General features: G+C 32.2%; 1 protein-coding gene across 9 annotated transcripts in view; it reads left to right on the top strand.

Moving 5' to 3' along the window:
* LOC119644683 (proton channel OtopLc) overlaps window positions 1-16935 on the top strand; it is a 76790-nt gene that overhangs the window by 16076 nt on the left and 43779 nt on the right. For 5 of the 9 annotated variants that reach the window (XM_038044371.1, XM_038044369.1, XM_038044365.1 and 2 more), the window contains exon 1: window positions 16237-16457. In XM_038044371.1, the coding sequence (XP_037900299.1) occupies window positions 16308-16457 (150 nt within the window). In that variant the 5' untranslated portion in view covers window positions 16237-16307. Of the gene's footprint in view, window positions 1-16020; window positions 16155-16236; window positions 16458-16935 lie in introns of those variants that run through there. The other 4 variants (XM_038044372.1, XM_038044375.1, XM_038044366.1 and 1 more) reach the window with 2 other exon arrangements.

Raw genomic sequence — 16935 nt, 5'->3', positions numbered from 1 at the left:
GTTCTTCAGACATTATGCTTGCAATGGCATCGTAATCCTTAGGAGCAAACTTTCTTTTTGGTCAATCTGCTGCCCAATATGCACTAACTGTAATATAATACGGTAAGCTCGTTCCGTGTTATATAAATCCGTGTTGCATGAATCATAAAGATTATATAATTACATTATCAGCCGTTCATAGTCGAAGGGCGAATAACTTCATTATAATCAGCCTTAACACGCTGCACGAAAATAATTTTTATGGCCTTGAAATAAGATATGGGTTTTTTCTTCGCACATAAGAAATCGGCAAAGAGAATGAAATGTATAAAAATGGATCAATACATTTTTGCTATTCTCATCTTTTCTCATCCGAGCTAGTTATACGAGCCTCTTTTACCTAGTATTGAATGAATTCGTCTTAAATGAATCCATTTTATAGGGACATATACGCTATTCCATAATTGATAAAATTAAACGCAAAATAGTTTTGTCAGTTAACCTGATTGCAATCATATATAACCGCACAATCGAATTCGGACCCCATTGACGTGCAAAATGGGTAAGTAATGAAACATAAAACCATCAATAAAAATTAAAAGGTTTTCTTAATACATTTTAAATGATAGCAGAAAAGTTATTATGCTTTCATTTAGTTAAGTTGCGTGTTCATTATTTAGTAAAATTATATGTATTTCCTTTTTTTTTGTTATTTTGTTTTTTATGACTTTGGTGGGGTCATAAAGGACATTGCTCTTGCTGCACATCCTTAGATACAAACACAAAATTGTTTATGTACATGAACGTTCCTCATATTGTATCGGGCTTGGTAATTACAGTCACAATTATTCAAGTAAGAACGCTTATATGGAATTCCCCTTTTTATACATCGTTTACCAAGTTTATTATATATAATTATAGTCGATTTTATAAGCAAAAGTTCTACAATAATGAAATAGGAATTCTTAATTATATATATACACACACACACATATATATATATATATATATCCCTTTTAGAAGGCACTCAACCTTCAATTTAGGATTGAATAAAAATTTGATTGGCTCCCTACATTTTTTTTTAGCTTAAGTATTGGTTTCGTTTTCTTTCCCATAGGTAACACTATATATATTAAAAGATTGTTCCAAATCTGAAATGTTATAAAAAAAGCGGAATTTTCTCGAGTTTGATTTCTCTCATTTTCGCTCGCATTCAAGACCTTAATCAGTACATGAAGACAATAAAAGTGGTTAAGTCTACCATAAGATGATTAAATTAGATTTTTAAATGGCCTATGTAGAATATGCTTGGCTATATATATGCGTCTATATGTTTGTTTTCCCAAAATATAGAAAATATATATTTCGAAGGGAAAAACTTTTCGACTGTACGTAGTCTCGATTGAATTTCGTGAATCAAGTTTGAAATGAATGTGATTTGCAGGAACTACAGCCGCAGAGGTAAATAAGTGCAACAATCATAATATCATGGCTTGACAGCGCATAGATTAACTGGGGCTGCTTATAACACATCATTCAATTAGTTCATAGGTTGACGTACAGATGTAAGATGATTATTGATCAATCCATATGATGTTTAGATATATTGATATATTGATTAGCCGTCTAAACGAAATGTGACAAAAATTTCATGATTTTCTGACCATTAGTTCGCAAGTTACACTTGTTTTAGTGTGACATGGGGTGGCTTGTGATGTCTTATATATTTGTTGTACAAATATATTTTATCAGTTAATAAGAGGTCAAAGAAAAATGTCGTGGCGTCATTTTACCAAAACTCCGACACATGTGTGCTTCACTTTAAAAGAATTTCATTAAACCAAAGAAAAATGTAAGCTTTTCATTGATAACCTTTTTTTAATTTCCCTGATGGAAGCATTACGTTATCACATCTGAAATCTCTGGGCATCTCAGCATCAAGCCAGCTTCACAATATTAGGAGAGTTCTGCCCCTGGTCAAATGGGCTAGGAAAGTTCAAGGCTGTAGAGTGAATCTATCACATTTTCTCAACCAAGTCTTCTCAATTTTTACCGAGTAATTACTAACAATATATGTGGTCTCACATTATCGTAATGGCGCATGACGTGTACCCTTTTAAACAGTTACGCCGGATAGGCCATTCTTCCATTGAACGTAAATCAATATCTAATGCATCATCAATTTGGATTTCGTCGTATATTGTCGTATTTGGCTCACTAGTCGTCGGTCGTGATTAATCGCTTCTAAAAGGCTTGGTTGATTGCCACACTCTGTCTTTTGACACAATCTTCTTCTTATATCTAGTCTTATTCACATTGTTCGAATGCTCATCATCGAAGGATGAGGGGTATATTCATTATATCAAAACGTTTGCAACGCCGAGAAGGAAGCATCAGAGACCTCACAAAGTCTATATATTCTTGATCAAGATCAAATTCTTAATCGATTTTAGCATGTCCGTCTGTCTGTCTGCGTAACGTTTGTTGTAAACATGTTTCTAATCGCAACACTGAAAGTTCTTGCAAGCACGTTTTTGTTGAAAATAGGCCAACTCGTTCGAAGCATACGCCCACAGCACTACGTAAGCTGAGAACATCTCTAGTTTTCAAATGAAATAAAAAATTGGTTTTTTGCTAACTCATTACTCAAAACTCATACACTATAGCAGATAAATGTATAAAAATTTGAATGGTTATCCTAAGGGCGATGCTGTCGTACCTAGACAAAAATGGAAACAAATTGATCACGCCTACCCAAAATTATAGTGTATCATAATTGAATTTCCCTTCAACGCGCAGAATCAAGCTTCAAACACCCCATAGAGCCATTTACTTCTTCATCTTTAAATGAGGGGAATAATAAAGAGAAACAATCACTAAGACCATAAGCATAAAATATGGATCAGTACATAAGATCTTTCTCAATGTTTCGCCAATGACAAGAAAACTTTCAACTACGATTCATTACATTTTGTACTTTTCTCACTTGAAATTGCTTTGGCTCTCTTTCTTTTTGAACTTAATATTACCTATAAATAGCCGTTTAAACCGTTCAAGTTAACTTATATTGAAATTCATAGAGGAATATATATTTAGCGATGATTGAATGAATTACCTTACGTTAAATGCTAAAGCTTAGTGCTTGTAAATTGATCACTTGTTCACTTGTTAGAATTGTGAAAAAGGTGAGGAAACGTTGAATGAAATGAATTATGAAATGCAATGCAATAAAATATGAGAGTTATTTAATAGATGTTAGAGCTATGAAAATAATTGCAAAAATTCTGAAAAATATCAGAAATTCATAAAATTTATTTCACGCAATAAATAAACAATGTAATCCATCAGATATATATATTTGTATGCATTTTCGAATGATTCGTGTAAATATTTTACAAATATTATTACTATTATTATTATTATTATTATTATTGTTGTTGTTGTTCTTTTTTCTTTTACAAAAATTATTATTATGAGCTTAGCATAATCTTACGGTACAGTTATTAAATGATCGCATTATAAAGATATGTGTAAACAGTCTCGAATATTTTACATGCTAAGTTATTAGTGCATTTATTTATTTATTTTTCTTTTTGGTTTTTTTCTCTTCTCCAATTCAAGCGTACATCTTCGCATTTGTAAAAGTAATTTACTATATTTTTACGCACATTTCAAATGTATGAGAAACAAATGTAAAAAGAAAAATATTCTCTTTTAATAAATAAATCCATCACGCTTTCAATTTGTTCAGAAAAAGAAAAAAAAAAGAAAAAAAAAAAAATACTTAGTAAGCGTGAATGAGTACGTTTGCCGAAAAATATCGTGAATTATGGAATTTTTGTTCAAATTCCGTTAAAAGAAGAAGAAGAAACGAGAAGAAAAAAAAAAACAAATGGACGAAGAAATGAGGTTACAAAATATATTTGAAAAAATTTTTTTTTTTTTTTTTTTTTTTTTTGTACAATTTATTATATAAATAAACTTATTCATTCACTCGTGCATTTAGATTTCAGAAGAGATAGCAAATAAGGGTTTCGTAAATGTGAATGCATAGAACAATGTGAAGGAAATAAGAAAAAAGAAACGAAATCATAACACATTTGTGTGTGTGTGTGTGTGTGTGTGTTAACAATAATTTATTGATTTTCAAATTCCACACCTCTGGCTTCCCTTTAAAATACAAGCTCTTCACCTTTACAACGGATCATTCAGGATTCTGTTTAAGTCCATCAACACGGATGAATTTCCCGCAACGTCTAGCGTTCCTCAAGGCAATCACCTAGTGCCCCTTTTATGCATTCTATACATTAGCAATCTCTCCTCGATGATTAAATCCACTCATATCTTAATGTACGCAGACGATGTTAAGCTGTTTTCTTCCTTCACCCTGGAATCGCATTCTTATCAGCTTCAAATTGTTGCGCACTGTTAAAATAGCAGGAAAGTGTAAATTAGGAACAGAAATGTCTGTACTAAAAACAACAAATGAATGATGGAAATAATGAACAAACACCGTATAGACGGAAAGTTCTTAAACCTGCACTTCTAGTGAAGCTTTTATTTATGCAATTGGAGGTCGAACAGACTTTGATGACATGAAATATTACGAACTTTGCTCACTTGAAGGACAAACGAAAAAAAAACAACAATAAAAGAAAGCACAGAGTAGAATTCACAAAAGAGCATCAAGGGCTAGTAGTAGATAATAAAATGTTATCGCAATATAATAGCGATTCAAAATATAAGGTTACACAAAATACTTTACTTCGGAACCGCTATTTACGACATGTTGAAGAAATGAGGAAAAATTTGCAATAACACGCCCAGAACGCGGGCCAAGTCTTGCCTAACTTTGCTCCTTAATCCCATTTTTACTTCAAAATCCTTGCACAATTTCATTTCTTGCTTCATTCTTATCCCGCATGCTTGATTTTATAACTTGATCGCATTGATTATAAAAGAAGAAAGCAGAGTCGGGCTGTTTTTTTTTTTTTTTTTTTTTTTTGTTTTCCCTAACAGGAATCAAGAAATTGTGTAACGCAAAGTTTCTATTCAACTCTCTTTGAAACTGAGTTCGTATCATGGAATTTAGGTTAAATTAGGTTAGGTAGGTTTTATTTGCAATTTTTAGGAGATCTGTTTGCAAATTCCTTACACGACTTTATATTTACAAAGTTTTAATGCTCGTTCTGGTCTTCGGTATTCGAATATTGCAATTCAATTTGATTCGACAAACTATACCTTTGCGGTGACTCGTCAACGCACCTCAGTTAAGCGATTCGGTGAAAATTGCTTAGAGAAATTCGGCAATCATTGTAAGTTGTTTCTTATACGTAGCTTATCAGGCTCCTAGACTAGTTGCCAACGCAAATCGAAGACTTAAGAGAAATCATTTAGTGGACTTGGAATATCGAAAATAATTGGAAAAATCAAAATATCTGATAAAAATAATAATAAGTCATGAGAATATAAATTTAAGATGAAAAGTTAAAAAAAAAAAAAAATTCAATTAAATTCAATCCAAACTTTTTATGTTTAGTTTCGGGCACATAGAATAGACAGACATGAGATGAGCCTGAAAATAAATTTTATAATGTGAGTAAATATTCATGCACACAAACGCCGAACTAGAAGAAGAGAAATTGTCGTTTATTGCATAAGTAATTCATAATTTTGAAAATACTATTCATTTTTATGCAATTTCGCACACAAAATATTAAATGAACTCATTCCATATGCCTGCATATAGCTGCACATTATTACAAGTTCGTTTCATTTTTCATACTCCTAACAATTTCATTTAATTTTTATTTTTTTTTTTTTTTATTTATTATTATTGTATTATTTGTCCCACTTGTTAAGGCCGATTTTAATAGGAATTATATTTTTAACTTCGAGAAATTCAAGGATGTTCTACTTGTGCATAAACGCATACGTATTAACTGTACATTTGCGTTTTCCTGTTTCAAACGCAAACATATCGATATATGTATGAGCTTAAGTGCATGCACAGTGAACTTGTTCCCAATTGTGTTATGAAAATCTCTTTTAAAGTAAGAAAAGAAAGAAAGAAGATTGAAAAAAATCGGGGAAAAGAAGGAATCATACATTTTTATATCTAATCATTATAACCCTTGATGCTGTAGTATGTCCTTGAAATTTATTTTCTATGTGCTATGTCTATTAATGAAGAGCTGACAGCCATCTATCATTGACTCGATTAACACGTTATTGTGTCTCATTGTGTGTGTGTGTGTGCTGGCTCACTCCTTTTTGTTTTCGTTTACGCTATTATAACTTGATACGAATATAACGTAGAACCTATTCGTGCATATGTTCATAGTCCTACTCGTTGTCAATCTCATTGACGTTGCATCCTATGCTATGTCATGCAAAGTAAACCACATACTTTACGGGAAAGGAAGTTTTGTTGAGTGTGTCATTACGCTTGAGTTTGCAAGTAATAATAGATAATTAGAAAGTGCTTAAACTGAGAATATACCTGATTGCAATAATATTTGAAAACACTTTGCTTATGTCAATCTGTCCGTCTATTCGCTACACCATAATGGAGAATTCGAATAAGCTTTACTTTGGTTTTTTTCCCTTTAAATTGGGTTGAGAATTAAAGTGAAAATTTCTATTAAAATTTCCTTTAATATAATGAATATAATTGTGCTCGCACATACATACATAGTATATACAATTAAACCATTTATACATAGAAATTGTTGAAAAGGTGTATGTATAACTTCAGAAACTTCGAGTTTGTAAGTGCTTCCAGGTTTTTACTTTATGAATAAAGACAGCCATGTTAATAGTGTTTTACTGATCGTGCTTTTGTCACACTCTAAATTGCAGAAGTCGGATGAAGAATTCGACAAATCTAATGGAGAATTGAAACAAAACTTATCATTGCCACTTTTTTGCATCGCTTTGGACGATTTTGTTCCGATTGCTGTCCGCTCAACTAACCAAATACCGTCAAACCTCGCTCATGTGTCATTCACACGTTGTCAACTGTGAGCACATGCATCATTCACTTTACACGTAAAGCTTTCTCAGGGAAATATGCTTATGAAAAATAATAACTACACTGCCGCCTGATATCTTTAAGGTATCAGGCATCTTACGTAATTTCGGATTCCGCTCTTCCAAAACAATTTTGTGCACTTCTCTTATGTTTTGTGGAACAATTATCAAATAAAAGCGACCATAACGTTTCGTATTATCGATGCTCGATGCTCATCAATCAATCAAAGTCGTCGGAATGTCACGATAATTCGAAAAATGTTCTTTCAAAGTAGGTGCTGTGGATCTATCAACAGCTATGCCATTTATGTGTCAGAACGGAGACTTGTTAAGTGATGTGGTAAATGATTGAGTGAGTCTTACTCTCTTGCCTAATTCTTTTTAATGTTCTCTCTTCCACTCTCTCTCTCTCTCTTTCTTCCTTTCTCTCTCAATTATTTATTTGCACTGATAATTATGGGAAATGTTTATATTGAAATTTAATATGGGAATATCTTTCTATGTGTGAAAATATATTTCTCTGTAAAACAGTTTTAGGGGAACATATCCGACAGCATCCATTGATGCTCAAAAATATCCATTAAGTGATAATATGAAATTTTCATTAGAATTAATAAATTTGGTGCATGAGTTTCTAATAGAACTTTGGCTAAATGTAAAATGTTCATAGGTTCCGTTAGGAGAACGGGATCTATTATATATACGTAATATTCAATTACTTCTCTCACATACTAGTAACAATGCATGTAACGGTCCGTGTTACAAAGAAACATTTACTTGCGAATTCCATTTACTGCGTGACTTAATAAATGATAAATCACTAAGTTCGCATCAAAGTCCGTGATCAGTTTCAAAAAACAAAAACAAAAAAAAAAAGACAATGAAATTGCCGTAAAACGGTTTGAGATGAATTTCATAGAAATCGAAAATGTGCGATAGATTTCGGGCTGTACGATGCTAACTTGTCGGCCATATTCTCTGGCCCTGTTAGAATGACGCGCCACATTCTTGCCTCTCATCTTCTCTTCGAATGCGGTAGATAAAATGTTTCGAAAAGTAGAGAAGAGTAGGAGAAGTGCGCGTGTTACACGATACTACATTAACTTCACCGTACGCACAGAATAAGTTGCTATCGCAAAGTGATCCTAATTAAAGTCCTTTTTACCCACGTTGTCGTAGATTATTCGCTTTTAATCGCTTGCAGTACGCCGTTACAAAAGTGACTCGAGGTTATGATATTTTAATAGAGAATCGCGCGCGCAAATGTGCGAATGGCACAAGGTGAGTGTGACGATTGATTGTTTTCGATTCGACACGATGTCAAAGGCAATCGGAGTAGAATATTTGATTTTTGACTAAATCACCAAACACTTTTCCTCTGCATGGCCATCAATTGTCTAGATCTCATGGAAAATTCTAATTTCCAGATTGTTAGTGACTAAACCATCTTTTCATGTTGTGACTACCAATGCATTTTGGCTAAACTAAAAGATAAATATTTTCACTTTTTCGCGCAGCATTCGTAATAGTAATAATAATACAATTAAGAGATGCTTAGTGCCATAGAAAGTGTTTTTGTTTTCTCGATACAATCAATTACGTTTGTGTGGATAAATTTCAATCTTTTTGCACATCTTCAACGAAGTTTAATCGATGATAATAGATGAATCTGGAACTACGATTATCTCGGGTTCGAAATGCGTTTGGCTTTCCACATTATTCTTATTATGCGGAGTGTCAAAGAATTGATACAAAATTTTCATTCATTCATCTGGTAATACATGCACTAATCTAAGCGATTTACAGAAACGATTTAAACATTTTAAGCTTTAAAAAGTTAACAATAAAAAATAACTGCTGGCAAAAGACGCTTTTTACACGTCCCGTCAGCCCATGTACCCCATCGTTACCACACTTGATTCAATTTAAAAATCTTTACTTGATTTTTGCGAACAATCACTTCACTTATGTGTTTAGTTTCACCATACTTTTACACATATGATTTTATTATATATAATATTAACAAAAAAAAAAAAAAAAAAAAAAAAGTTATAATTTTTTTTTGTTTTTGAAGAAACAAGCATTTCCTGTCTACTTGGAAATATTAAATATGTATAAATGTTTTTCATAAGCAATAGTTTTTTCCTTTATTTATTTTTTGCTTTCTTTTTTTCATTATCTTTGATATTAAGCAAACGTTAATTATGAAAAGCAAAAAAAAAAAAAAAAAAATCGTCATATATTCTAGTTGCAAACAAAGTAATAGAGAGATGAAAAGAAAATCCATTTAACAATATGTATAAGAATTGTTATGTTCCACTTAAAGCATCATCTGGGGGAATATATTCATTTTATAATAACTGCAATATGGGAGACCTAAGAATAAAGGAAGCGATTACAACAAGTAAGAAAATTACATTCGGCTATGACCGAATCTTTTAAGCCCATCATCGTTATCTTAAAAAAGATTAAAAACAATGAAAAACACAGCACATTTTCATAGTCTATAATATTGAGTGGGCGTGGCTGGTTTTTTATATATACATATTTTCTTCAGAATAAACGTAAAAATTTATATATGTTTATGAGCCAAAAAAATACGGAAGGCAAAAACTAGGTATGGCAGCCGTGTCCTGTGACCGATTGAAATTATTTTAAATTTTTTTTGCAAATTTGTAGGCGATGCCTCGATATTAGGAAACGTAATAATGCTTACCGCAGCCAGTTGGGCAGTTGGGCAGTTGGGCAGACCGACATATAAATAGAGAAACAGCGAGGCGTGCTTAGGTGCATTTCGAATTTGACATTGGCCAAGAGTGTTTATACTTTGTATGGTTTTTGAAGCTTGCTTCTGCGCGTTGTGCAAATACAACACCATCAGCCCTAGAACATATGTTCAAATTTTTATAGATATATCTGCTGTAGCTTGTGAATGATGATCAAAACCAAAGTATGATCTCTTCTGCCTTTGAAATGTAGAAGCGTTCTTAGGTTTGCGTGCTACTGTTAGGCGTCTTCTTCAACTGATTTGGCTTTCTGCGGTAAATGAAGCGACTAGTTGTATTTTCGCGGCCAGAAGAATCTTCACAACAGACGTATATATATATATATATATATATATATAAATAGGCGGACGTGAGAAAATCAATTCAGCATGGATGCATGCACGCTGGACCGAAATTCATATATTTTTGACGACATGAATGCACCCCTTAACTTTCGTTGATGAGGATAAGAATCTCACGCGATTTGAAATGAATCTTAGATAGTGTAATAGTGAGGCAACCTAAAGGGAAAATTGATTCGTTTCAAATTTTTTTAGTTTGCTCTTTCCTTGAAACTGTTGTCGACACGTCCACCAAAATATTTATGCACCTAAAGAATATACACAAACATAACCGTTGAAATTTTTGTGACAATTTTAACTCTAATATGGACGAATAGATGGATATGATATAATAAATTAGCCAGTGTTACAAGAGAGTCGCTGTAGCTGTCACGCCGTTATTGTTCGGTAATGGACAAAGAAATTATAAATACGTTCATTGCGCGACGATGCAGCCGTATTATCTCTATGAAGTGTAAAATTCTTCAATATGACAGACATAATGTTTACTTGTACATGATATTCGAGCTATTTATCGGCTTAAAGATTGATAAGTTTTTTGAAGATTTTCAATTTTATACAATTCTCTCTTCGTACACAAAAACATAAATTTCAGTTTCGTTATTGTTCAAAAAAAAAAAAAAAAAAAAAAAATATGTTATACTGAGTGAATGCCGTTATTTGATTTGTAGCGCATAATAGTGCAAAGTTTTTAATATAAAACGATTAGAAAACTTTTTATTCAAATTTGTTTCGCATGACTTTATTGAAATAACGTTTCTTATGAGTGCCGTGAACATGCATAGCAAAGACGACGCTTCAGTATATAAAAAAGTTAACAAGCAAACGTCACAGTACCGCATCGCAATTATGCGATTGATAAAAATTTACATTCACTTTAGATCAGAAATTTTCAAATTATTTAAATGATTTATATTAAATTTTTTTTTAGTGCTAAGATTTTTTCTTCTCTGGAGGGGATGGGTCTTGGACTCATATGAAAGCCGCGAAGTAATATCGGGTAAAATATTACGTATACTTTAAAAGTTTTCTATAACTTTATGTAAACTTCATTCATCTTGGGATGTATTGAGGCAAGCATCTTCCATATACTATAATTACTATAATATGTCGCTCGTTATTTACGGAAAAACAACAGATGTGTCACATGTTCAATTGGTTCGCTGGTTGCACGGAAAATGTATACTCATTTCAAGAAAATCGTTAAAGACATTTTATAAAAGGTGTTGTCCATAGCTACACTATTTTCCCTGTTTCGTGATGGCATGATATCCGGTCTTTTGAGGTTACGCATAAATGGATAGATTTTCTTCGCTATAGGCATGCGAATGGAGACACCATCGCCATTCAAATTTCTTGTCGCATTGTTTACATTATGGTTACTTGTTATTTGATTTGGATTATCGTAACGCAATCATTGTCCATCATCGGTTATGATTGAGCAAACACTTCTTGGCATACAACAATACCGTGACCAGCAATGAATTCCTTATAAAAACCAGAACACTACTTGCGTTCGCCTTTTCTTTTTTGCACAGAGAGAACTCATCTGATTCACAACTCTGAAAAATAGTCTTAACACTAGCAGTACGCTGTAGCTTTTATGCTATTACGTAAAGCGTAGATATAACACTTTCAGGTGGAGAGGTCACAAATTGACCATTGCTGATAGATAAGGTAATCTGGTTTCTTGAAGAAAATCATTGCCACTTATATGGACAAGGAAGTGTTCATGTTTGTTAAAAAACATTGCAAAATATTATATAATTAATATGCACTATTTTTGGAGTCAGATTTTTGCAGAGCGCGTCTTAAAACATTCTTGAACTGGAGCACTATAGACAACAAAAAGGGAAAAACACAAGGAAAAATATTATTAGATCGAGTCATAAGTAATTTTTGTCTTTTTATCGGACATCAATTTATTGTTTCCATTGAACGATTTAACAGATGATTGTGGGGTATTCAACCTTTTTGCGATACCTCTTGTTGATTGGCGTGAATTTTGCTTTCATATTGCCGTTAAAGTCAGAAGGACGTCCCACGTTTTAAGGTCGTATCTCAAGAAAGGAGATCAGTTATCAGTTCTTCGCCGCTGTCGCCTTAGCGCTATTGTCTTGTTTAACTTCCCATGTCGAATATGGTACACTTATTGACTCTTCATTTCAGAGGTTAAGAAAAACAGTTGAACGTAACATGTACCACATAAAACAATTGATAGAAGATCAACTGACTCCTCATCTATATAGTGAAAGTAAAGACTCATTTGTTTCCGTGACTTGTAATGGGTAAAGACGATAGCAATACCTACCTAGCTGCATGGGAAGTTACTTATGACTCGACCTAAGATAATAGAACGGAGTTGTAAAAAAAAAAAAAAAAATGGTTTGCCATATAAAAGTTTTTGCCCCGTAGCAATGGTTCTATGGGCATATATATTATATTGTAAAATGTAGGGCATTTGATGCAAGCTATATGGTATATATCTAGCAATTTATGACCAGACGTTTTTGAAAAGTGAAAATTTATTGCATTTCAGCATTTTCCTAAAACTAAGCGTTCATACCAGAGAGATTATGTGATGTAGTGAAAATGCTCTGATTCAGTTCATATTCATTAAGTTTTATCTTTGCGGAAGGACATATGCTTTAGAATTAAGTTTATATCACGATTTATATAGTTATTGTATAATAATCAAAATTTAGCGTAAGAATAAACAAAGGAGAAAATTTTGAAATCAAATTTGTTTTCCTTGGTAGGTAGAACTTTAAAATCATAATTATGAAGCAGAGAATTGCACGGGGAGAGAAATCAGGAACGGGAAAGTAATCTCCGTTTACTTGGTCCAATCGGGCATATAATAGGCGGTCCTCCTGATGCGCAATAACTACGACGCTGCATAAAAATAGATGTAAGAAATCAGAGTATACCCTATCTATTCCCATTGCATGATGATGATGATGATGATGATGATAATGATGGTAATGATGATGATTATGATGACGTATTAGATTTGCCTGAAAGTTTAGTTCAATAAGCATATTTATGTAAATCCCTTAACGTCTCTTCAAACTCATAGAACAAATTAAGTGTAACTTTAGTAAAATTGTGTACGATATCTGGCAAATGTTTTTAGTTTTGTATTTGGTAAGCATTTGGCTGGCACTGTATTATTACATTTTTTCTCTCTATATCTTGGAGCTATTTCGATTACACTACCTTTTGTTTGCTTTTTCCATTTATCTTAATCAGCAGGAACCGTTCTTTTAATATCCAGCATCGAACGATGAGATTGTATTCATTTTGTTGAAACGTTTGCAACACCCAGGAGGAAACTTCACATATGTTAGCTTCATTTTTAAATCCTAGGCATGTCTATCTAGGCGTCTATGTAATGTTGGTGGTAAACATTTTGTTGATCACAAAACATCATTGAGATCGGCTTCAAAATTCCAATAAGATCAGATAAACTAATGTTGAAAATGATTTAGATTGGTCAAAGGACACACACATACAACATATAACATGAAGATAAAATGCACAAATCTTGTTCATTACTAATAAACAATAATAGTTAGGACAACTCGAAAATATTTACGTGTGTTCTCTAATTGATTCCACACACACACACACAGTATCTGTTGCACTAAAATTTGAATAAATCAATCGGGCGTATCATTTACTAGGGAGTATCGAAATTTTCCTTTCTTTTTTTTTTACTGTTTTTTTAAATTTCTTTTTAAGAAAAGATTTGGTGGTGGATAGAGAGGATTCGGTGAGCGCCGAATAACATTTTTCTTTGCTTGTCAGTTTTGTTTATGTGAAGGTAAATGTTCGCACAATAAGAAATCATTTATTATGTTTGCTCAAACGTAGAAAGAAAGAGTAGATTGAACCTTTGAAAATTATAATGCATGCATGTCGTTGAAAGGCAAAAAAAAAAAAACCTCGCTAATGAGAATTCAAACACACATCTCGCTCAGATTTCCATCAAAATTCAGTTCGCATACAAAACGTACTCGCAAAGCGCGCAAGTTTTGCTTGGTGTGCTAAGGAAGTGAAATTTTTTTATAAATTACAAGAGATTGTTAAGAAACGCTGTTCGATTCTGTTTATTTCACGATAAGACTCGCGACAATCAAGTCAGTCTTCGCGGATTCGGAATCACAGGAAGGTAGCGCGATTAATTGTTTCGTTACCGGGACTATATTGTTCGCTTAGTCGATACTTTAAGCCTAAAAATATTGTAAACTTGTTTACCTTGAACTTGAGCCGCTGCTTTTAACCGATCGTGTTGTCTATAATATCACCACCGTCTTAAGTCTAATTTTTTTCAGAAAAAAATGTTGATTATTATCCATAGGATAAATTTGAAGTCTACAACTTGGGAAAATGTCTTCCGTTTTCCACTTTCACATCACCTTGACTTGTAAGTCGCATATATAGCACATGAATGCATTAAGAACGTGGTAAAGGGGGAGAGAGAAAAGTTCATAAAAAATAAACTTAAATCTTGCTAATATATAGAAAATCAAAAAAAAAAATAAATAAAAAATAAAAAAAGCGAATGACGTTGGTGTTCCACACTGATGAACACTAACTAATTAGTTTGTTTTAAGGCTTTTCATTAATATCTGCGATTGCGTCTAAAGTTCAGCTCAGTCAGTAGTCAGCAAATAAATACGACTTTAAAATCGTTTAGTGTTTTGTTCGGTATTTCAATTAAAAAGTTTGCCTTGTCCGACGATAATAATGAAAACTTTCATGGTTTTTGATTTTGTTTTAGTTTGATGAGTGATATATGCTAAGTGATAAGTTCTTCACATTATGTGAGTATATTTGTGTCTATCTGCGAAAGATGGAACCAAGAACATCTTTTCATACGAAATCCATTTTTGGTTACAACTCAATGGTCGCCTTGACGAAGCTACATAAATACATTCTTTGTTGTTTTTGTAAAAGTCCTTCTAAATGAACATTAACACATCCATTAATGTAGCGGCGCGGTTATAATACAAAAAGTACGAAAGCCAAGTCACACCTAATCAACGAATGTATAGTGGAATTTATTGTTAGTGCACTATTCAAAACAAAGGTAGCTTTTCATCGATAACCAACTGGTAGTATCAGAATTCGTCTGCTGACAGACTTCCTTATTATTTGTTAGCAAAACTGGAGGTCCAACATTTGCCCAGGTCTGTTATGAATGTATAGGCCGCGAGGAATACAAGTTGGCTGCGGGTAAAGCATTGCTATGCCGATACTTCCACTTGAAAATTGAAAATCCATACGAAAAAGTTGCATGACTGATTTAGGAGGTATGGAACGAACATTAGAACATACATATGCTATGTATTGCCGATAACCTAAGAGCTTTGCGTTATAAACTATTCTCCTACCAATAATACAGATAATTGTAAATAATAAAAGAATCAATTGCATCATATAGGTTTATCATGTATTGGCATTAGCTTTAAAGATATTAAGCAGTTTTGAAAATTTCGATACAATCAAACATCATTTACTATTGAGCTTAATATTCAATTATATTTTCTTAAGGTTAACTTTAAAAACATACATACTCTCCTTTCAATATAGAATAGAGGTGTATGTTTGCATGTGCTTACGTGCGAAAAGGCACACGAAATGATATCCAAATTCACGTCAGGTCAAGTTCTATGATCCCTTTGAATTGCACACAAAGCACATAAACTAGAATTTTTTTAGCAATTATTGGATAATAGGGTTAAGTTACTATTCAAACTTATTGAAGGTTAACAATACTGTTAAACGATTAATGTGTATATATATTTATCGCTTCAAGATTTTGCTAAACACTAACCTTTTTTTTATTATTTATTTTCTCTTCTTTTCTTTTTCAGCTTGAAGATCCTAAATAAAGAAATCCCAGGAATTTATTTACAAAACAAACAAAATGAAAACAAACTAACTGACTGATTTTCAACAACAGAAACTTTTATAAAATATTTTCCATTTATATACACAAATACAATACGTAAGGAAAATCAATAAGAAAATAATAGTTAAAAATTAACAAAGGGAATTTTTTTCTCATAATTACAATAATAATAATTACAATAATAATAATCATAATACAAAAAACAAAAAATTAAAAAAAAAATAAATAAAATAAAAATAAACGCAAGGAATGCAGCGTTGTCCTTACATACATGAAATGCGAGAACGTTTATTAAACGATCAACCACGTGAATCATTACCACTAGAACATATGGAGCGTGCAAATCTTTTAGATAATCGACAATCAGCTGAATCTCAACAGGTCGGCACAATAGTCAAGGTAGGGGCTAAACAATTAAATGCTACGTACAAGGATTTCAATCAATCTATTATTAAATGCAATACTCAATAGTTATCGTTTCAAGTTCTGAGTTTTGAATCTTACTTTAATGTTTAATATCCTTGCACGAGTGTTATGTTGGCCCTGTACTTTGTGTTTACATAATTTATCATAAAAAATAAAAAAAAAAATAAATATAAATAAATAAATTTAAAAAAAAAAATAAAAATAAATAATAATAAAAAATAAAAATAAATAAATAAAAAATAAATATATTTTTCTTAAATATTATACAACTTTAATACGCAACACTCTCTCAACACACTTCACAAACGTCACTGACATGCATTGGTATTAAAATTAAAATTTATACTCATAAACATCTCAAAATTGGTTTCAAAGAAATAAATAGAAATTGGAAATTTTAAGCTCCTCAGCACACGAAACATTCCCCATATACATATCTTACCTATAAATT

The sequence above is a fragment of the Glossina fuscipes genome, unplaced genomic scaffold, assembly GCF_014805625.2.
Source record: "Glossina fuscipes isolate IAEA_lab_2018 unplaced genomic scaffold, Yale_Gfus_2 0, whole genome shotgun sequence".
Taxonomy (NCBI): Eukaryota; Metazoa; Arthropoda; class Insecta; order Diptera; family Glossinidae; genus Glossina; species Glossina fuscipes.
Note: the sequence above shows the minus strand (reverse complement) of the source record. Positions and strands in the feature narration are given on the sequence as shown.